General features: G+C 44.9%; 1 protein-coding gene across 1 annotated transcript in view; it reads right to left on the bottom strand.

Moving 5' to 3' along the window:
* LOC121293673 (dynein heavy chain 17, axonemal-like) overlaps window positions 1-22,074 on the bottom strand; it is a 729,083-nt gene that overhangs the window by 124,180 nt on the left and 582,829 nt on the right. The window contains exons 60-62 of the mRNA XM_041216840.1: window positions 13,823-14,030; window positions 12,347-12,462; window positions 9,292-9,484 (exon numbers count right to left, since the gene is read on the bottom strand). Coding sequence (XP_041072774.1) covers window positions 9,292-9,484; window positions 12,347-12,462; window positions 13,823-14,030 — 517 coding nt within the window. The remainder of the gene's footprint in view (window positions 1-9,291; window positions 9,485-12,346; window positions 12,463-13,822; window positions 14,031-22,074) is intronic.

Raw genomic sequence — 22,074 nt, 5'->3', positions numbered from 1 at the left:
GGTGAGGTGAGAGTGACTGCCCTTGACATCAAGGCTGCATGTGACAGAGTTGGCATCAAGGAGCCTTAGCAAAACTGGAGTCAATGGGAATCAGGGGAAAACTCTCCACTGGTTGGAGTCATACCTAACACAAAGGAAGATGGTTTTGGTTGTTGGAGGTCAGTCATCTCAGCTCCAGGACATCATTGCAGGAGTTCCTCAGGGTAGTGTCCTTGGCCCAACCATCTTCAGCTGCTTTAGCAATGACCTTCCTTCCATCATAAGGTCAGAAGTGGGAATGTTTGCTCATGATTGCACAATGTTCAGCACCATTTGCGACTCCTCAGATACTGAAGCAGTCCATGTCCAAATGCAGCAAGACCTGGACAATATCCAGGCTTGGACTGACAAGTGGCAAGTAACATGCGCGCCACACAAGTGCCGGGCAATGACCATCTCCAACAAGAGAGAATCTAATTATCGCCCCTTGATGTTTAGTGGCATTACCATCACTGAATCCCCCACTATCAATATCTTTGGGGTTACCATTGACCAGAAACTGAACTGGACTAGCCAAATAAATACTGTGGCTACAAGAGCGGGTTAGCGGCTAGGAATCCTGCGACGGGTATCTCACCTCCTGATTCTCCAAAGCCTGTCCACCATCTACAAGGTTCAAGTCAGGAGTGTAATGGAATACTCCCCACTTGCCTGGATGAGTGCAGCTCCCACAACACTCAAGAAGCTTGACATCGCCCAGGACAAAGCAGCCCGCTTGTTTGGCACCACATTCACAAACATTCACTCCCTCCACCACCGACACACAGTAGGAACAATGTGTATCATCTACAAGATGCACTGCAGGAATTCACCAAAACCATGACCACTACCATCTAGAAGATTAAGCGCAGCAGATATATGGGAACACCACCACCTGGAAGTTCCCCTCCAAGTCACTCAGCATCCTGACTTGGTAATATATCGCCGTTCCTTCACTGTCGCTGGGTAAAAATCCTGGAACTCTCTTCCTACAGCACTGTGGGTGTACCTACACTACATGGACTGCAGCAGTTCAAGAAGGCAGCTGACCACCATTTTCTAAAGGGCAACTACGGATGGGCAATGAATGCTCGCCCAGCCAGTAAAGCCCACATTCCCTGAATGAATAAAAAGAATAAAAAATTGTATAGCAATAACTTCTAACTTTGAATCATTTGTGTGGACAACAGAAGTATTGATCATGTGGTGACATATTGGAAACTGACATCAAATGAAACATCTTATTATTCCACGGACTAGCCAGGGGCAGGTTAGTATGGAGATCAACAGGACACAAGAGGAGCTATTCCTCCAGCAAGACAGCAGAATTCTGCCTAACTATTAGTCAATTGAGGCAGTGAGGGAGGGGTTAATTTATTCTCACCTGCAACAAAAGTATTTTTCTTTTTTAACAGCAGCTCAGTTGTAACTGTGTCTGCAAACCCAGAGACTTCCAACCTCCATTCACATTCAAGGAGCCATGACAGCGGACCCCATCCAGGCCTGCAATAAGTTCAACTTAAAGGACTAATTCAAAAACATGACTAGTTTTCTTGTTATTACATTAATAACCTAATTGAGTGCATCATCTGTAAAACTCATTCCTTCTTGTATGTATGTTCTTTTTTTGCCATTTTTGGTGAAGACCATGCCTGTGAAAGTCAGGGTGATGGTATGCTGCTGTTGGCTGAGGATCAGGTTAGCTCCAAGAAGAAGAGGAGCTGAAATTCTTTGTGAGGAAGAGAGGTTTGAAGGATTTTGTGACTGAGATTGACGACCTATATGCTCAGTGAACAGCCGAGCCGATTCGTAGTTTCTGCTTGAGTTGTATCTGCCATTTAATGTGTAATTTATTGTTGAAAATTGGCTGCAATTTGCCTGTTAATTCACATTTAACTTATGTTGATTCTGGGTTTTAGAGTATTGGTGGTTTGCTTTGTTTGATTCTCGTTTAGCAAAAATCTTTTGCTTTAAACCGTGGAATCTTGTGGATTGATTCTTTCAGTAAATAACTGGGATTTCGGATTTCTTTTTTAAAAAAAATTACTGGTCTCCACCGAAATCGTAAAAATTACTTTAATTAGTTACCTCACAAGTCCATGGGGGATATCCACTTTACTTCGGTCTTGCTCATCAGAAACACGGAGGAGGGTTGGATGGTGTTGGAATCCCAAATCAATGTAAGTTTCGGAGGATTTAATTCCCTGAAAGCACAAAAACCCGCCTTCCCTTCTCCTTCTTCTTTCAGCTTCTCCCATTTTACTTGGGGTACTTGCAATGTTGGTTGATCATCCTTCTCCATTTTCTCCATTTTCTCCTGTCAGCCACCCGATCTTCTTTCATTCTTGCTGCTTTTAAGTCAGTTGCCAACACATCCTTCCATTTGATTTTCCTTCTCCTTCTTCCTGGCAGTTCCATTCCCATCTCTCGCCTCACCACATATCCACTCTCTCTCAACAACATATATACTATTTCAATCTCTACTTGGGTACTCTTCACTGACTCCCTGATATACTTGTTCCTGATCTTGTCCTTTCTTGTCACTCCACATATCCATCTCAGCATCCACATCTCATTAGTATCCAGTCATTGATCCTCTCTTCTTGAAGTTGCCCAAATTTTTGCACTGTATAATAAAGCTGATCTCACAACCGTCTTGTAGATTCTTCCTTTCAAATTTAGCAATACTTTTCTATCACATTCCACTCAAATGCATTTCTTCCAATTACTCCAACCAGAGCTAATCCATTGCTTAAATTCCATACTTCCATCTTCTGTCACCACTGACCACTAGAAACTATTCACTTTCTCCAAGTCTTTGCACCTTCACCCTGATTGTCTTCCCTATGCTCAAACTGACAGTCTGTATGTTGGGTCTTTGGTCTACTGATGATCATATCTGTCTTCCAGTGCTTTTCTCCAGTTCTCCAGATCCGTCATGTTCACATCAATGCATTACATAATTCAATGTCATCTGACCATGGCATGTCCGATCTCACTTTCTCAGCTTTAACATCCATGACAATCAGGAAGAGGAAGGGGCTCAGTGCCAATCCTTGATGCAATCTAGCAATTTGGCTTTGAAACTCTCAGTCTCCCCCATACTGCTTCTTACTCTTGTCTGGCACTCCTTGTACATGTCCTGTAATAGTTACATGTACTTCTCAGGGATTCCATTAATTCTAGCACATCTCCATATTTGTTCCCGAGGCATCAGGTCATACGTCTTCTCCAGCATGATGAATACAATATTCATGTTGCATTGGCCTTCCCAATATATCTCCATCAGTTGTCTCAAAACAAAAATGGCATCAGTGGTGCTTCTTCTAGGCATGAACTTGAACTGTCCTTCATGGATTTCCATTATTTTTCTCAGTCCCTGGTCCATGACTCGCTCCCATATCTTGAAGGCATGTGGTAGGAGTTTAATTTCCTCAGTAGCCTCCCCTTTCCGTGGAAAATCCTCCCCAGTATTTCAGTGAGGGAGTGGTCAATCTATGGAACAGGTTCCCTAGGGAGATGGTGGAGGTATTAATTATTGATTCATTCAAATGCAAATTAGATTAATTTATTTCAGAAAATAACATTTTGGGATACAGCAAATGAGTAATTTGAGACAGGAAATGTGGAGCATGCTTGGTAGGGACAGGTTTCTTTGGCCTAATGGGGCAGAATTTTCTGGCTGGCAGGCGGGCGGAGCGGGAGTGGGCGTGTGCGGGCATGGACCCGATCGCTGCCTGCGATCAGGTCTGCGCTGCCATTTTACGCGGGCGGGCCAATTAAGGCCCGGCCAGCATGAATCACAGCTCCTGAGGACAGCGGGAGTGGGCAGGCGGCGGCGGGACTGCAATGACCCGGTGGCCTGTTTTCAAAAGTTGCCACAGCCTTTCAAAGGCTGCGAATCATGGCCAGTGGAAGGGCTCCTCAGATCGCTGCTGGTGAGCAGGCCAGGCAGGAGGGTAGGGCAGGGGGGCACTGTGCCCCTTGTTTTTCCTATGATTGCCTTGCTGCCCTCCTCAAGGCGGTGGCAGCACTACGGGAGGTCCTGGTACCCCAGGACGGGAGGAGGAGGCCTCCCCCACATGACCAAATATGTCTGGGAGGAAGTGGCAGAGGTGGTGAGCTCCCGCGATGTGGTGCGGCGTATCTGGGTCTAGTGTCGCAAGTGCTTCAATTACCTGTTGTGCTCAGGAAGGATGAGTATCATGTTGGCATTGGTCACTTAACCCAGCAGGTAGGCTTTCCCCACTGGTGCCCACCCCCCTAAATCTTAGTATAGTGACTGCATTGAATCATTGACGGCATGTGTCCTTCGCTGGGTGGGCCAGCAGATATTACCCATGCCGAGGTCACCCTGAGAGGATGGTGAAGAGGTGGGTTCTGCACCCGCAGCATATCATACACTGAGACCTACATTCCTGTTTTGGGGGCAACCCGGAGGAGCTAGGCGCAGTGCTGGAACTCCAGGACATGTCAAAGTAGGATGATGACATGCTGGGAGGGGAGCTTCAAGGTGGCATGGCACCAATCAATCTGCTGTCCTCTGCACTCCACATGCTTGCACCTCCTTGCTATGGAAGGTTACTCCGTGTGATGCCTAATGTGATGTAGGCAGCATTTGGCCAAGGGGTTGAGGGGGGGGTGGGGGTGGTAACAGGCCTAGCATCTTTGGGAGAGTGTTCAGCAGCAGCGGGGTGAGGAGACACTGGAGCCCTGCAATGTTCCACTCTAGTTTCTAGTTGGGGTGGGCCATCCATGAAGAGAGTCCAGGTACAATTAGCACTAATCAATGTTCTTCTTCCTTTTCAAGAGAAGAATGCACATAATGCAGCCAAGTGGATGAGGACTCGTGGCAGGCCAGCACAGTTAGCAATTCTCAGTCGCTTCAAGCAGGAGGCCTTCGATTTGGACAGGCGCCATGCGCCCAGGTCCACCAGTGTTGGTGAGGCTGGGGTGCCATGGGCACATTTGTTTGCCCAGCAGTGAGATCCCCATTGTTCTCCCAGCAGCCTTGGCAGTGCTGAATGTTCAGTGATTGAAGTTTGCTCTATGGCTTGTCCATTGCTTATGGAAGCATGAGCACATAATGATCTGGGGGACAGGATTGCACATTGACATTTTCTTCAAATTAACTGATCCAATATCCTTGTTCTTCCTTTCAGCATCAGTGGAGCAAGTCCGGGAGGAGGAGCAGCAGAGGCTCCCTCTCACACCTGAGGGCCCTGAAGTCTCATCAGCATCACACCATCTCTGCCAGGCAGGCACCAGTGCAGATACTAGCACCTCAGTGGGAATTAGAACATTGGCTAGTGTCCCGGGGCACAGTGGTGAGGGCACTTCACAGTCGCTGGAGGAGCTGGCAGAGACAGAGAGTGCCCATGGCAGCAGCAGCCACAGTGCCTGATGATGTGCCTCTGGAGTTGTCCACGATGCAGCAAGCACAGGAAATGTGGCCTGGCATGCGGAAGCATCTGGGGAAAGTACATGAGACTATGCTTGTCTTGGTGTCCATGGTGGAGGAGTCTATGCGGGCTATCACCGAAGCAATGAGCCTCATGTCCAAGCGCCATGCATCCTCCATGGAGAGAGTGGCGACTCTCGTGGAGAGGCTCCTCCAGGAGACCCATCAGGGCTTCCTGGGGATGCACTCTGACCAGCAATCCCTCACATAGGCATTGACCTCAGCTGGTCAGTGCCAGTGTGGGAGGTGGTCTGGGTACCAAGTTTCTGAGTTCGGTGCCCATCCATCCATGGTGAGCAGGGAGGTCCAAAGCGATCTCACATAGATGCAACAGTTGCCTGTTGTCTCTGCAGGCTCCTCTCAGGGCGTTCCGGATGAGGGTGGCAGCTCCTCTGCCCCTATGCCAGTGACTGTTGCATCCGGTGAGGCTGTGACAACTGGGGAGATGCCAGCTGTGGAACTGGCAGCTCTCTCCCTGGCGAGGCCAACGTAGGCTCTGCAGGCCAGAGGACAACCACCAAGGTCATTGAGGCCAACAGGACAGCAGACTGTCTCAGATGCCACTCCCAGTGAGGGGTCAGCACCAAGATGTAGCACCCGAAAACGTAAACATAAGGCACCTTAGGCACACCATAGGTTTATCACTGGTGCTTTTGTGTTGGCCTGCAATGAGGTCTCTATGAGTTGGTGTGATTGTTAACACCATTTTTATTTTGTGTCATTACGTTTCCTTGGTTGCAATATTAAATTCAGATATTTCACGATGGCTGAGGTTGCCTCTTTTGTTCTGCAGGTGGATGGTTTCCAATAATGTAATGTGTTTTGTGGGACATTCAGCTTTATTATCAAGGACCTTAGTTAATGTTCCTAACCAGGCAGATTTTTCACCTAGGTCTCGAATATGGAGCACACAGCCCAGGCTTGTCCTGGAGGTCCATATGTGGCGTGCTAGCTGAAGTTGGATTAAAGCCTCCTGGGTGTCCCTGCCTCCCTGGAGTATGCCCAGGTCAACGTCTACCCCCTCAGCATTTCCCTGTGCGTGCTCATCCTCGAACGCACTGCTGGACTCTTGTGCAGCTGCAGCCAATGTATCTATGTCTTCATTGTCCACAGCATCCTCCCTTTCCAGTGCAAGATTGTGGAGAGTGGAGAATTGGAGCCTCCTTCGGCATTGCACCTCAGACATATTGAGCCGCTCGCCGCCTGTATACCCTAGCTGCAGGATAGTGGCGTCTTCTGAGGCCCCTTCCGCTTTGGACTACCTCTTGGCCCTGCACCCCTTGTGCCTATGCCTTAATCCCCAAAGGTGGCTCCCCTGGAGGTTGAATGTGGACTCCTGGCCTTCTCCCCCTTCTAACCCTCCCTTCTTCCTCAGGGGAGGTGCCTCCAGCAGAGAGTTCCTAGGCTAAGGGAAGGCTTCCTGAAACATGCAGGCCCAAAAAAGATTCCTCACTGCAGAGTGCTGACCTGAAGGTTGTGAGTCCAGACCAAGCAGCTGGTATGCATTTTGAAGTATTGCAGATCACACAGGCAAGTATCAGTAACTTTGAAACATTAATATTTGACACAGCACACTCGCGACCCCACTGAGCCCTCTTATCCCGTCCGTGGATGAGGTTTATACAAATATGCCCTACCCACCCGCCCGTTGCGCCCATGTGTCAACCTGAAGATTGCACGGGCGCTGAAAAATCACGGTCAATTGGCGCTTCAAGGGCCTTAAGTGGCCCGTTAATTAATGGCGGGTGCACATCGGAGAACATCGCATGCCCGCCCAATGAAATATCGCAATGTCGCACGGTGATGTCGGGACGCTTGCCTGATGTCACCTCGCGTCATTTTACGTGCGTGCATGCAGGGCCCACCCCTGCACACCAATGGGAAAATTCTGCCAATGGTTCCCAAAGCTTTCAACCACTGTGTTTTCCTCACTTGGTCTGTTATAGACTAATTGATAGAGATTGATTGCTATAATTAGTCAATAACTCCATTATTATTGCATCACACAAATACTAGAATGGTAGAATTTAAACTAGATGGGCTGTGGTCTTTTTTCTTTTTCACTTCTAAAACAAGTTTCAACATATAAAAATCCAGTTAAAATATGCATGTTTTATTTCACGATCATTATGAATATTTCAGTAGTGGCATATATGTGTCATCAAGTCATAGAGATCTACAGCACGGAAAAAGGCCCCTCAGCCCATCAAGTCTGCGCCGGTCAAATAAGTACCTAACTATTCTAATCCCATTTTTCAGCAATAGGCCCATAGCCTTGTATGCCATGGCATCGCAAGTACACATCCAAATACTTCTTAAATGTTATGAGGGTTTCTGCCTCTACCACCCTTTCAGGCAGTGAATTCCAGATTCCCACCACCCTCTGGGTGAAAAAAATTCTTCCTCACATACTCTCTAAATCTCCTGTCCCTTACCTTAAATCTATGCCCCCTGGTATTGATCCCTCCACCAAGGGGAAAAGTTCTTTCCTGACTACCATATCTATGCCCCTCATAATTTTATACACGTCAATCATGTCCCCCTCAATCTCCTCTGCCCAGGGAAAATAACCCCAGTCTATCCAATCTCTCCTCATAACTAAAATTCTCCAACCCAGACAATATCCTGGTAAATCTCCTCTGCACCTTCTCTAGTGCAGAAACTGTAACTATCAACAGATATTCAGAAGGATAGATTAAAAACTATGAAGATAAACTAAACATCGGGGGAGTAGAAATTGGTCATTGTTCTGCCCATTTTTCAGATGGAAAATGAGGTTCAAAATATACAATTTTGCAGTTATGTTTGGCGTTCCAAGGAAATCTGAAAATCATTCAATGCCAGATTGGCGTTGGACAATTTTTGGGGATATCATGTATATGGTAATGAGGAGCCCAAGAAGGGCTATCCTGAGTGAAGTCTTTGCTCAGGTTTTACCAGCACAGACGTGGTATGGTAAGCAACCACTACTAAAAAGTAGTTATTTTTTTAAGGATGATGTGGATTCATCACTGACCCCATTACATTTCTATATCATTGTTGACTGCTGTGTAACCTTGCCTTGCAATGCAGACAAGACATTGAACCAGCAGCATTCTGATCAAAGAAAGGAAAGCAGCAGGAATAAATAAATGTAGAAGAAGCCGTTAGAAGACGTGCACGGCAATCAGCCAGGGTTATCTGTAATAGCACATTGATCAGCACCTCCCATGAAAGAAGAATCACAACCAACCACTTCACATTACTCCAGCATTAGCATGTCTTTAATATCATTCCATCTTTACCTGTCACATTGCAAATTAAACCCATAGGCCACAAAATTTGGCTTCGTAGCTCATGTAATTTCAGTGCTATATATGCCGGTTTAGAAGAAAAATAGGAAAACCATAATCTCCAAGTTCCCCTCCATGTCACACACCACACTGATATGGAAATATACTCAACATTCCTCCATCATCACTGGGTTAATATCCTGGAACTCCCTACTGAACAGCACTATAACAGCACCTTCATCACATGGACTGCAGCGGTTCAAGAAAGTGGCTCACCACTTCAAGATTAGTTTGGAAATGGTAATAAATGCTGGTGATGTCCACATCCCATGATAAATATTTAGTTGATGAAATTTCAATACTACTTCCAGTACAATAAAATCAGCATTGTAGACAACTTAGGTTAGTATTGTGAGCCAAACTCAATTATCAGCAGAAAAATGAGGAAAGCATGTTCTTGAATAATATTCATCGATGCGTATTGGCTCTAAGTTAAAAGTCCATACTAGTTCTCTCAAGCAATTTTAAACATCATCACACCTCTAATTTTTGCAGAAAAGGCAGCCAGTGTTCATTCAAAAGGTCATTTCTGTATTTTTTTGTGAAGTATCCAACATAAGAAACAAAGGCTGTTACAAGAAGCACATCTCCACTCAGTGTTTCTTCCTGTTCCTTGAACCTAGCCACAGAGTCACCCCAGCGGATCTTCTCTGACACCAAACCTCCAACAAGTCTGTAAAAAGATCATTGTTTTTTTAATATAAATATCCTCTATTTTCCTCGTTTTTTTCAAGTTTGTACAATAGGATGATTATAAACTAGGACAAAGGGTAGAAAGATAATTTGCTCACAGCCTTTTACCAATGTCATTCTAAATCATGGACTAGCAGCGATGCAAGTGTGACCCAGGGACAGTTTACCTCGTTTTTCTGTGATAACAGCCCAAAAGGTCAAAATGTTGCAAAACTCCTCTAAACTGAATTCTTGCCTAACAAATAAAGGAAGGTTATATTCCGCCAATTAGAAGAAAGAACTTTAATTCATTTTGGCCTTTCATATAATGCCCTAAAGCATTTCACAACCAATTAATTACTTTTGAAGTATAGTCACTGACTTCGATTTTCCTTTCACAATAGCAATGAACGCTGAGAATGCCAGTGGTCCCACCATGCCTACTCTTTAAGCAGGAGGAACCATTAGTGTGGCAATTTTGGCCTGGATTTTCCTCTCAGGAGCTAAGCATCAGTGCTTGCTGCTGACTGCACAAAAATTCCTAAGGATATACAGTTTACTATCCAATAATAATCCTAATGAGATATATGTGCCAGGAAATTGTGGGCATGTCTCCTTATCAGTTTCTCTGCAGCACACTAACAGCTAAAGTAATTTTCTCTTCATTGCACTACTGCTGATAAAAGTATTTAAAAGTTTTAAAAAGGTTTTAAGGTTTTTAAAAGTATTGAAATAACTGAAAAAAGAGACATGTCTAAGCTTTTTGTCTTGCACTCATCGGGACACACAAGAATATCAATACAAGAGGGAAAACAACAATTTACACTGTATGTGAAGAGAGTGCTGACTGGCTGGCAAGTGGCATTGCCAAGGAGAGTGTATCACTGATGGTGACTGACAGTTAACTGCCAAGCATTGTTTGAAATTTAAACCAGGCAGCTTGACCCTGATTGGTCAGGGCCTTGCCCTGAGGAATGAGTCAGCAAACAGCTGTCACTTATTTTGTTTAGCTGAAACAGGTGCAATGTATGTACATGTTCTTTCTGTCTGCAAAAAACAGGGTCGTGTGTATTAATATATGTAGCTTCCAGTACATTCAAAAGCACCACATTGCGTGTACTGGAAGCTACATATATTAATACACAGGGCCCTGTTCTTTGCAGATAGAAACATCGCACCTGTTTCAGCTAAACAAAATAAGTGACAGCTGTTTGCTGACTCATACATCAGGACAATGTCTTTACCAATCAGGGTAAGCTGCCTGATTTAAATGTCAAACAATGCTTGGCAGTTAACTGTCAGTCATCATCAGTGGTGCATTCTCCATGGCAACACCACTTGCCAATCAATCAGCACTCTCTTCACATACAGTATAAATTGTTGTTTTCACCCTTATATCGGTATTCTTGTGAGTGTTCTGATGATGGCAAGACGAAAAGTTTAGACATATCTCTTTTTTCAGCAATACTCATGTCCTGTTTGACCAAATGGCTATAAGCATTGAAATGTTTATATGAGCATTTAAAAGTCATTAAAAGCATTTATAAGTTTTTGAAATGCAAACCTACTTAAAATCATTATAAAGTATTGTAAAGCACCAGCCTGAATAGTGACTGACTGCTTGATCTCAAGGGGCATGACCTCAATGATGTCAATGGGGGCTTGGCTGCGCTGAGAATATGGCTGGCTGCTAGACCTCAGGCATGAATTCACCGATGGAGACATGCTGCAGCTGGGATAGCAAGTTCTTGCTGCGGCTCATGGGCAAGGTATGGGTGGATGTTTTTTGTGCAATAGTGCCAACGTTTCATCACCAAGAGGAAAATCTGGGCTAATTTGCAATTTGGATAATATGGCAGCCGAATTTCGCACAAACAACAATGAGATAAATGTCTAGTAAATCTCATTTTGCAATGCTTATTCAGATCCAACTGTTAACCAAAAATGTCATGGGATCTTCTATGTCCACCTGAGAACACAGATGGGACCTTAATTTAATGTCTCATCCAAAAGGACGGTTCATTTGGCAATCCACTTCCCCTTTTGTATTGTTGAAGTTTAACTCTGGAGCAAGTCTTGAATCCAGGATCTGTGGCTCAGAGATGAGAACACAACCTTGAGTCAAGGTGACATGGGACCATCTATTTTAAAAACTTTGCAAAAGCCCTTAACAAATGACCATAGAACATTGCATGTGAACAGCTGATTATTTTTCTGAACAGAGTTATTTGTATCTACCTAAAAGCTAGAGATAATCCATTGAAAACACAGAAGTCTTTACGATCAGAGCAACATACCTTTGAGTGAAGGCTTGCATAGGGTCACTGTTAAAACAGTGCAGGTTCATAGTGTAGGAATTGGAAATCTGGAGCAGACTATGAGGCCAACTGCCTGGACAGTATAAATATTCTGTTCCCTTGGAGGAATTGGCCAAATTCTAATGATACACAAGACTTTATGGACATTCCTTTATCAATTCAACACCCTGAAGTACTGTGCCTATCATAGTAACACCACAAGCCTGTGATCCTATGGCATTCCTGAAGTTTAGTGTTATTGGCTGATAATGAAGAAAATTTCAATATGCCTGCCCATATTGAAATACATGTTTTCAATATCTGGCCAAAGTGATGCTTAAACATCCTTACAGCTGTACAAGGGGGTAAGGATCCAGTGGGCTTGTCATACTCAATTTTTCATCCTCACAGCTATAGTAACACTGGAAAATGTAAGAGGAATAAACAAGTTCAAGAAGATGGTGACATGAAACCTAACCCAAAGGCAAAATATATAGCTAAAAATTAAGGATCTAGAACTAGCACAGTTTGCTCATTTAGTCCTATTTATACAAGTCTGAATTTACCTGTTTGCAAGTGAAATGGTTCTGTTGGTGGTATCAGCTTCTTGTTGACATTTGAGTTTTTCAGCTGTGGCTTTTTCAAATTCAGCCGTCAACTTTGCTAAATTTTCATCAAGTTCCTGAAAATTAATATTGAAAAATGATAGGAGGAAAAGATTACAATCTACAAAATGCTGTTTGCAATAATGCTTAATATTCCTGTCTGATATTTTAAGAGTTATTTAGACATTTCAGATAAAACAAAAATAGTGTGCATGAATTAGTCACATTCTAAGATTACAACTGTAACTTCTAGCCTGTTTGATTTTAGGGTATCTCAGTACAATATTCTTTTTCTTAGTTTTCATGTTAAAATATTCATGTACTGATTTAGAAGTAACAAATAGATTTTGTGTTACAAATCAATAAATGTAAAAGATAATATTCAAAACAACAAAGATGCATGTACATAGATTACAATAGCCTACTACATTGTTATTGCTCCAAATTTAACAATTTACACTTGCTTAACACCTCTAATTCACAGGGTGCTTTACAAAGGAATAGATTAGAAGTGAACAAAAATTGGAGAAAGTTAGGGAAGATGACCATCAGAAACTAAGTTTTGAAGAGACTTTTGAAGATAGAAAGAGATGTGATTAGATGGAGTTTCATTCCAGATTGAGAAGGAACAGATTAGAGATTGATTGCCAGGAATGTGATGGTTGGTAGAACAGTCCTGTTCCTCCTGGTTCCACAGAAATTATTTAAAAGAAAAATTAAGTGTTGAAGAATCCTGAACACTAGGCATTTAGCCTTTAATATTGCATATTTAGAGTCTAATTGTCTAGCTTTGGCATGCATTTGGGACCCCATGAATTTGGCAGTTAGACTGCATGCACAGATTGGACCCAAGCTGATCTACTTCTAAATTGTTATGCTTTGTGCCCATTTAATGCCCGGAAAGCAGGCGCAACATGTACCAATTTCTATCCCAGAGAATTCTAGAGTGCAAGGACAAGTGGATTAAGGGTCTGCGGAGGCATGCAATTTTGGCAGTAGTCCAGATTCAGAAGAGCGGAGGATATGAGCTGAGACATCCGCTATAGACATTTGCCAATTAGGATGGCACAATACTGGAAGGGATTTTTAATAAGATTGAGAATTTTTGAAATCAATTCACTAGAGGAGGGGCCCCAGTGGAGTTTTGTGTGGTTTGAGGTAATGTTGAGCAGCATTTAATATAAGACTATGAGACAGGACATAATAGTACAATTATTTGTGAGTTTTTCTATGATAGAGCTAGTGTGGATGTAAAAGTTGTTCAGGAAATAGAATGAATATCAAGATTCATTTCTGGTTGGGCTTCATAAATTTAAAGCATAAATGCAATTTTACCTTTTGAAGTATATCCTGCAGTATTGTGTACATTCAAATTTCTTATTAAATGCTTAAAAGAGCAGATATTAGTGTAGTACATTATGTGACATGCAAACTTACATTTATCATACGTGTGATACCAGCAAGTTTTTCCTGTGCAGCTGCCAGTTCAGCATTGGCCTGTGCCAGAGCTATCCTCTTAGGTTCCACTTCACAGAACACCTCGTAAAATTTTACAATGTTTATACACCATGAACAAAGACCAGCTGCAGCTATGGATTTCGTACGAATAAAATCAGCATCAAACATTGGATTATCAAGAATTGGCCTATTAAAAGTGATGGAAACAAATAAATATTCAATTAAAAGTAACCAAATCATTAAGAATTCACCCAAATAAAGTAGTTTTTTAATATGTTATATTAAAGAATATAACAATTTTTAAATATTAAAACTTAAGTAATATATTCAGCATACAAAGCATAACACATGATCAATGGTAAACAATAGGAATGTATTCAATCCAAAATTGGTTTTGGAAAATATGTTTGTACACATTCAAATCCAAAATCAATGAAGGATCATATATGTCCAGTATTCATTGTCTAAACATCTTTTATTTTTATGGGTTTTTTTTCTCTCACTGGTTCTACTTAGTCAAACATAGCTTGGATTACATTGGGTAGAGGTCACTATGTATGTAAGGACCATAATATGGTATGGTGGAATACCATAGAATGGAAAGTAATGATATAAGATAAATGGAAATGTGACATATCAAATAACACAATGGAGCTCTGAAGAAATCAATTAATTCAACATTCAAAGCTTAAAAGAGTTGTGCAGGGTGTGATAAAGAGCCTAAGATGCATTCAGAATAACTTTAGAAGCAATAGATTTTGTATTAAAAAATTCAATAAGAAATATTTGGGAATACAAACAAGAGAGCTTGAGGAGGATGAAATGCTTTGCTAGAGAATGGTTAAGGAAGATTTGATAAATATTTGTAGCAGGGCTTAGGGTAAACAGCAAAGCAGTGTGAGGACCGAATGTCCAAAAAGAGACACATAAGGCTGGCAGAGGCCCTCAGATAAATTAAGGGAGGTTGGGGATAGGGTGGGGATTTGTGGTGATAGGGTGGGGTAGTTGTTAACAAAAACAGAATTACCTGGAAAAACTCAGCAGGTCTGGAAGCATCGGCGGAGAAGAAAAGAGTTGACGTTTCGAGTCCTCATGACCCTTCGACAGAACTTGCGTTCGAGTCCAAGAAAGAGTTGAAATATAAGCTGGTTTAAGGTGTGTGTGTGGGGGGCGGAGAGATAGAGAGAAAAAAGGGGGGGGGGGGGGAGGGTGGGGGGGTGTGGTTGTAGGGACAAACAAGCAGTGATAGAAGCAGATCATCAAAAGATGTCAACGACAATAGTACAATAGAACACATAGGTGTTAAAATTAAAGTTGGTGATATTATCTAAACGAATGTGCTAATTAAGAATGGATGGTAGGGCACTCAAGGTATAGCTCTAGTGGGTTTTTTTTTATATAATGGAAATAGGTGGGAAAAGGAAAATCTTTAGAATTGGAAAAAAAAAAGGGAAGGGGGAAACAGAAAGGGGGTGGGGAAGGGGGAGGGAGCTTACGACCTAAAGTTGTTGAATTCAATATTCAGTCCAGAAGGCTGTAAAGTCCCTAGTCGGAAGATGAGGTGTTGTTCCTCCAGTTTGCGTTGGGCTTCACTGGAACAATGCAGCAAGCCAAGGGCAGACATGTGGGCAAGAGAGCAGGGTGGAGTGTTGAAATGGCAAGCGACAGGGAGGTTTGGGTCATTCTTGCGGACAGACCGCAGGTGTTCTGCAAAGCGGTCGCCCAGTTTACGTTTGGTCTCTCCAATGTAGAGGAGACCACATTGGGAGCAACGGATGCAGTAGACTAAGTTGGGGGAAATGCAAGTGAAATGCTGCTTCACTTGAAAGGAGTGTTTGGGTCCTTGGACGGTGAGGAGAGAGGAAGTGAAGGGGCAGGCGTTGCATCTTTTGCGTGGGCATGGGGTGGTGCCATAGGAGGGGGTTGAGGAGTAGGGGGTGATGGAGGAGTGGACCAGGGTGTCCCGGAGGGAGCGATCCCTATGGAATGCCGATAAGGGGGGTGAAGGGAAGATGTGTTTGGTGGTGGCATCATGCTGGAGTTGGCGGAAATGGCGGAGGATGATCCTTTGAATGCGGAGGCTGGTGGGGTGATAAGTGAGGACAAGGGGGACCCTATCATGTTTCTGGGAGGGAGGAGAAGGCGTGAGGGCGGATGCGCGGGAGATGGGCCGGACACGGCCCCCAGTTTCATTTTATCCTTCGGCTCATCCGACTCCTCAACAAGAAACTTTTTCTCTTTCTCTCAAGTGCTAAGGAACGCAAGCTACAACAACTCATCGACACCAACACCCATCTAGGACCCCCCACCCCTGCCTGTTCCTCCGTCCCCACCCTTTCTTCCAATCCCAACCCCAGCCGTGTATTCACTATACCCCCTGACCTTCCCCTCTCCGATGCTGAACGTTCAGTGCTCAGCAAAGGACTTAGTTTCATACCCTTACGCCCTCACCTCAATGAATTTCGGGCTCGGCATGATACTGAACTCTTCTTCCGCCGTCTTCGTCTCCGGGCTCACTTCTTTGGGCAGGAGTCCTCTCCCAGTTCAACGGATCCTTTTACCCATCTCCAATATTCTCCCTCCACCTGGACCCCTCCCTCTGGATTCTTACCTTCTCTCGATCTTTTCATTGAGAACTGTCGGCGCGACATTAGTCGTCTCAATTTCTCTGCTCCTCTCACCCATTCTAACCTGTCTCTCTCTGAACTTACTGCACTCCATTCTCTCAGGTCCAACCCTGACATTGTCATCAAACCCGCTGACAAGGGTGGTGCTGTTGTTGTCTGGCGCACTGACCTCTACCTCGCGGAGGCTGAGCGTCAACTCGCAGACACTTCCTCCTACCTCTCCCTGGACCATGACCCCACCACTGAACATCAAGCCATTGTTTCCAGGACTGTCAGTGACCTCATCTCCTCTGGGGATCTCCCTCCCACAGCTTTCAACCTGATAGTCGCCCAACCTCGGACGGCGCGCTTCTATCTCCTACCCAAAATTCACAAACAGAACTGCCCCGGTAGACTGATCGTCTCAGCTTGCTCCTGCCCCACAGAACTCATTTCTCGTTATCTTGACTCCCTTCTCTCTCCCCTTGTCCAGTCCCTTCCCACCTACATCCGTGATTCCTCTGACACCTTACGTCACATCAACAATTTCCAGTTCCCTGGCCCCAACCGCTTCCTCTTCACCATGGACGTCCAATCCCTCTACACCTCCATCCCCCACCAGGATGGTCTGAGGGCCCTTAGCTTCTTCCTCGAACAGAGGCCCGAACAATCCCCATCCACCACTACTCTCCTCCGTCTGGCTGAACTTGTTCTCACACTGAACAATTTCTCCTTCAACTCCTCTCACTTCCTCCAAATAAAAGGTGTGGCTATGGGTACTCGCATGGGCCCCAGCTATGCCTGTCTCTTTATGGGGTATGTGGAACATTCCTTGTTGCAGTCCTACTCCGGACCCCTTCCACAACTCTTTCTCCGGTACATCGATGATTACTTCGGTGCCGCTTCATGCTCTCGTCAGGACTTGGAAAAATTTATTAATTTTGCTTCCAATCTCCACCCCTCCATCATTTTCACGTGGTCCATCTCTGACACTTCCCTTCCCTTCCTTAACCTCTCTGTCTCAATCTCTGGTGATAGACTGTCCACCAATATCCATTACAAACCCACCGACTCCCACAGCTATCTCGACTACAGCTCCTCACACCCTGCTTCCTGTAAGGACTCCATCCCATTCTCTCAGTTCCTTCGCCTCCGTCTCATCTGTTCCGATGATGCTACCTTCAAAAACAGTTCCTCTGACATGTCCTCCTTCTTCCTTAACCGAGGTTTTCCACCCACGGTCGTTGACAGGGCCCTCAACCGTGTCCGGCCCATCTCCCGCACATCCGCCCTCACGTCTTCTCCTCCCTCCCAGAAACATGATAGGGTCCCCCTTGTCCTCACTTATCACCCCACCAGCCTCCGCATTCAAAGGATCATCCTCCGTCATTTCCGCCAACTCCAGCATGATGCCACCACCAAACACATCTTCCCTTCACCCCCCTTATCGGCATTCCGTAGGGATCGCTCCCTCCGGGACACCCTGGTCCACTCCTCCATCACCCCCTACTCCTCAACCCCCTCCTATGGCACCACCCCATGCCCACGCAAAAGATGCAACACCTGCCCCTTCACTTTCTCTCTCCTCACCGTCCAAGGACCCAAACACTCCTTTCAAGTGAAGCAGCATTTCACTTGCATTTCCCCCAACTTAGTCTACTGCATCCGTTGCTCCCAATGTGGTCTCCTCTACATTGGAGAGACCAAACGTAAACTGGGCGACCGCTTTGCAGAACACCTGCGGTCTGTCCGCAAGAATGACCCACACCTCCCTGTCGCTTGCCATTTCAACACTCCACCCTGCTCTCTTGCCCACATGTCTGTCCTTGGCTTGCTGCATTGTTCCAGTGAAGCCCAACGCAAACTGGAGGAACAACACCTCATCTTCCGACTAGGGACTTTACAGCCTTCTGGACTGAATATTGAACTCAACAACTTTAGGTCGTAAGCTCCCTCCCCCATCCCCACCCCCTTTCTGTTTCCCCCTTCCCTTTTTTTTCCAATAAATTATAAAGATTTTCCTTTTCCCACCTATTTCCATTATATAAAAAAAAAACCCACTAGAGCTATACCTTGAGTGCCCTACCATCCATTCTTAATTAGCACATTCGTTTAGATAATATCACCAACTTTAATTTTAACACCTATGTGTTCTATTGTACTATTGTCGTTGACATCTTTTGATGATCTGCTTCTATCACTGCTTGTTTGTCCCTACAACCACACCCCCCCACCCCCCCCCCCACCTTTTTGTCTCTCTATATCTCCGCCCCCCACACACACACCTTAAACCAGCTTATATTTCAACTCTTTCTTGGACTCGAACGCAAGTTCTGTCGAAGGGTCATGAGGACTCGAAACGTCAACTCTTTTCTTCTCCGCCGATGCTGCCAGACCTGCTGAGTTTTTCCAGGTAATTCTGTTTTTGTTTTGGATTTCCAGCATCCGCAGTTTTTTTGTTTTCATCTCTGGGGTAGTTGTTAGTTGTGCTGATGATGGTTTGGATTTGACATATTCTAGGATCTTGAAATTCAAACTAACAGTGTTGGATTTTCACTGCGTAGGTGGGAAACAGAATTTGGGACTGTTTCTATGTCACAAATCTGCTCCCGAGAGGTAACAGAAATGGGCTCTGAGTTTCAAGGGGACAACCTCTAGATATTCATCCTCCAGCAGACATACCTGAGGAGCCTCAGGGTGTACGTTGCTGCAAAACTTGGAAGGCTACTTACCGTCTCCTCAGAATGGCTCTGAGCTATCGTGCTACTGAGGACTTGCCAGCAGTGGAACCTGCATCTTCCAATGATTGGGACAGCTGGTATTGACCATAGATGGCACCAATGCCTTATCACACTCTTTTTTGTCCTTCCAGGAGAAAATGGGCACATGATGCTTGCGAGAAGGCCAAACAGTTTGAATGGTGCCATATCTTCAAATCATCACACCATCGGAGGTTAAATGGAAGTAGCCAGGATTGCAGACCACAAGTAAGACAGCCTTGGCAAAATGGAAACTCATGGTGGAGATGGTGATTATAGAGGGCAAGGCGCTTATTAAAGAGGTGCATTGCACTTCACCCATCCAACAGCATGCCGAACACTGAGTTGCATAGGGAAGCTTCGAAAATGCAGAGGCTTCTGCTTTCCAAGGTTAGATCTCATGATCTTTTCTTGTGTTTCACACAGGTGCAGATGTCCACCAAAAAGACCTTCTCTTTCTCCAGCACCAGGACAAGATGACTAACAAAGATCTGAAGAAGCACCATTATACCTTTTAAGAGCACTGTCCACCAGTGCGGATGCACTCACTTTCAGTGTGTCCTGCATGCGTTTAGATAGGGTGGCACTGAGTGAGCATCATGGCACAAGCAAGCAGGAGGAGGTGCAAGAGGCAGAGGCAGCTGTGGTCCGTTGTCCTTGGAAGAGGGAGGACAAACACAACCCTGCTTTTAGAGATGATGACCCCTTTTCACCATCTGAAGCCGAAAATAGTCAAATAAAGTATCGAGTGCTGTAAGAATAATAGTTGAGCAGATCACTGAAATTCTCATGTTCAATTTCTGTTGCTAGTATAGACCAGAGGATTTTGAAAATTATACTTACTTGCTGATGCTCCATTTTTTGGCTATTGCAAAGGGATTAGGCTTTTCAACTACAGAAGATCAAGGGGAAGAGACATGGAATGAACCAATTATCTCTGAGCACTTGGAGGGGAAGCATGTACCATCAGGCACAGAATTATCATTAACCAGTGTCAGAAGGTGGTGGGGTATGTGGCTAAGGCGGAACTTATGGAGCTTTCGAGAACTGAAGTGGCACTTACCACAGTAATGAGAATGTCCTTGCAGGACTTGTTTCTGATGTAATGGTATACATGTTAAAGGTATGTTAAAACTCAAACCTCTTCTAGTGACATTGGAGGTGGCTGTAGGCTGTATTGATGCAGTTGTACTGTTACTGAAAGGAGAACTTGTAAATACCTGCAATTACTCCTTGGAGACCATTGGTGCTGAGCAAGGACTAGTGGTCTACATGAGAGCAGACTGAAGAGTGCCAATAATCCTGAAAGTCCTGAGTTAGGTAATCTTCAGGGCATCTATGGAAGCAATTGCTGCCTTTGAGTTCTTATCCTTAAGTCATGATGATGCAATGCTGAACTGCCGTACATACCAGGATATTCTTCCAATCATATCATACTTGTTGCATAATCGGAAGCCTTTCAAGTAACTAGAATGCTTGAAGACATTCACAGTACACTAAACAACCCAGTTTATTACCAATCTGCATCTGTCAGTTCTCTTTTAATTTCTTATCCAGTTTGTCTGATGAATTGTGTTAACTTCCCTCCTATGGGAAATTTTAAGGAGCCCACAAGAACCGGAAACATGGGTGCGGGGTGACCATATATGGGTTTGGGGGGTGGGTGGGGCACATCTCATTAGGATTGCTGTCTGTTTCCCATCTCCTCTTTAGCCATTACACTGTGAGAAACATGGGGTGTGCCATGACCATTATCTGATACTATGACAGGCAACAACAAATTTCAATAATCACTAAGGGCAGAATTTCACAGTTGGCATGCGGGGGCGAGCCCAACACGCAAGCGCTTAAAATGACACGCGATGATGCCAGGCGTGCGTCCCGACGTCACTGCACGCCATCGCGATATTTTGGAAGGCTGGCGCACTATGAGTTCAGAGGCGCACCCGCCATTAATTAACTAGCCAGTTAAGGCCCTTGAGGCAGCCATTGACAATGATTTTGGGCAGCCCGTGCAATTTTCAGGGCGTCGCACTGGCACAACAGGCAGGCGGGTAAACCACATTTTTAAAAACCTCATCCATGGGCGGGTTAAGAGGGGTGAGTGGGCTCGCTAATGCGCATTGTTAGAACTTCAGTTTATTACTTAATAACTTCACTTTGTTTCAGAGCTGCTTTGACAAAAATAACATGCTTCAGTTCAGGGCTCTGGAGGAATCATAACATTTGGGGCCTTCCAGGTATCAGACAGCCTTCCCTTATCCTGAGGATGGGGATTGTGGTCTCCGCTGGAGGCACCTCCTCTGAGGAGGAAGAGAGGGCCAGAAGGGGCAGGAGACCAGGAGTCTATATTCAGTCTTCAGAGGAGCTACCTGTGGGAAGACAGATGCAGGCACAGGGGGTGCAGGGCCAACAGGAAGACCAAAGCAGAAGGGGCCACAGAAGATCCTGCTGCCAGGATTTACAGGCAGCGATGTAGCTACCTCAATATGTCTGAGATGCAATGCTGACGGAGGCCCCTCAAGGGAGACCATGACTTCCATCTGTCAGATGATCAGCCCTAAGATCAGCTCCAACTGTGTGGGTGGATACCGCATGCCAGTGGCACTAAAGTGGCCCTCAATTTCTATGCCTCCGGTTCTTTCCAGGGGTCGGTTGATCTTTGTGGAATCTCCCAATCAGCTGTCCACAGTTGTGTCAAGCTGGTGACAGATGCTCTGTTCAGGCGTGCATTGACTTTCATTCAATACCGCACAGACGGGGCCAGCCAGGCAGAGCGAGCCAGGTGCTTTGCCGCAATTGCTGGGTTCTCCCGCATCCAGGGTGCAATTGACTGTGCACATGCGGCCATCAAGGAGCCAGCGGG

Source organism: Carcharodon carcharias, chromosome 22 (assembly GCF_017639515.1).
Source record: "Carcharodon carcharias isolate sCarCar2 chromosome 22, sCarCar2.pri, whole genome shotgun sequence".
NCBI lineage: Eukaryota > Metazoa > Chordata > Chondrichthyes > Lamniformes > Lamnidae > Carcharodon > Carcharodon carcharias.
Note: the sequence above shows the minus strand (reverse complement) of the source record. Positions and strands in the feature narration are given on the sequence as shown.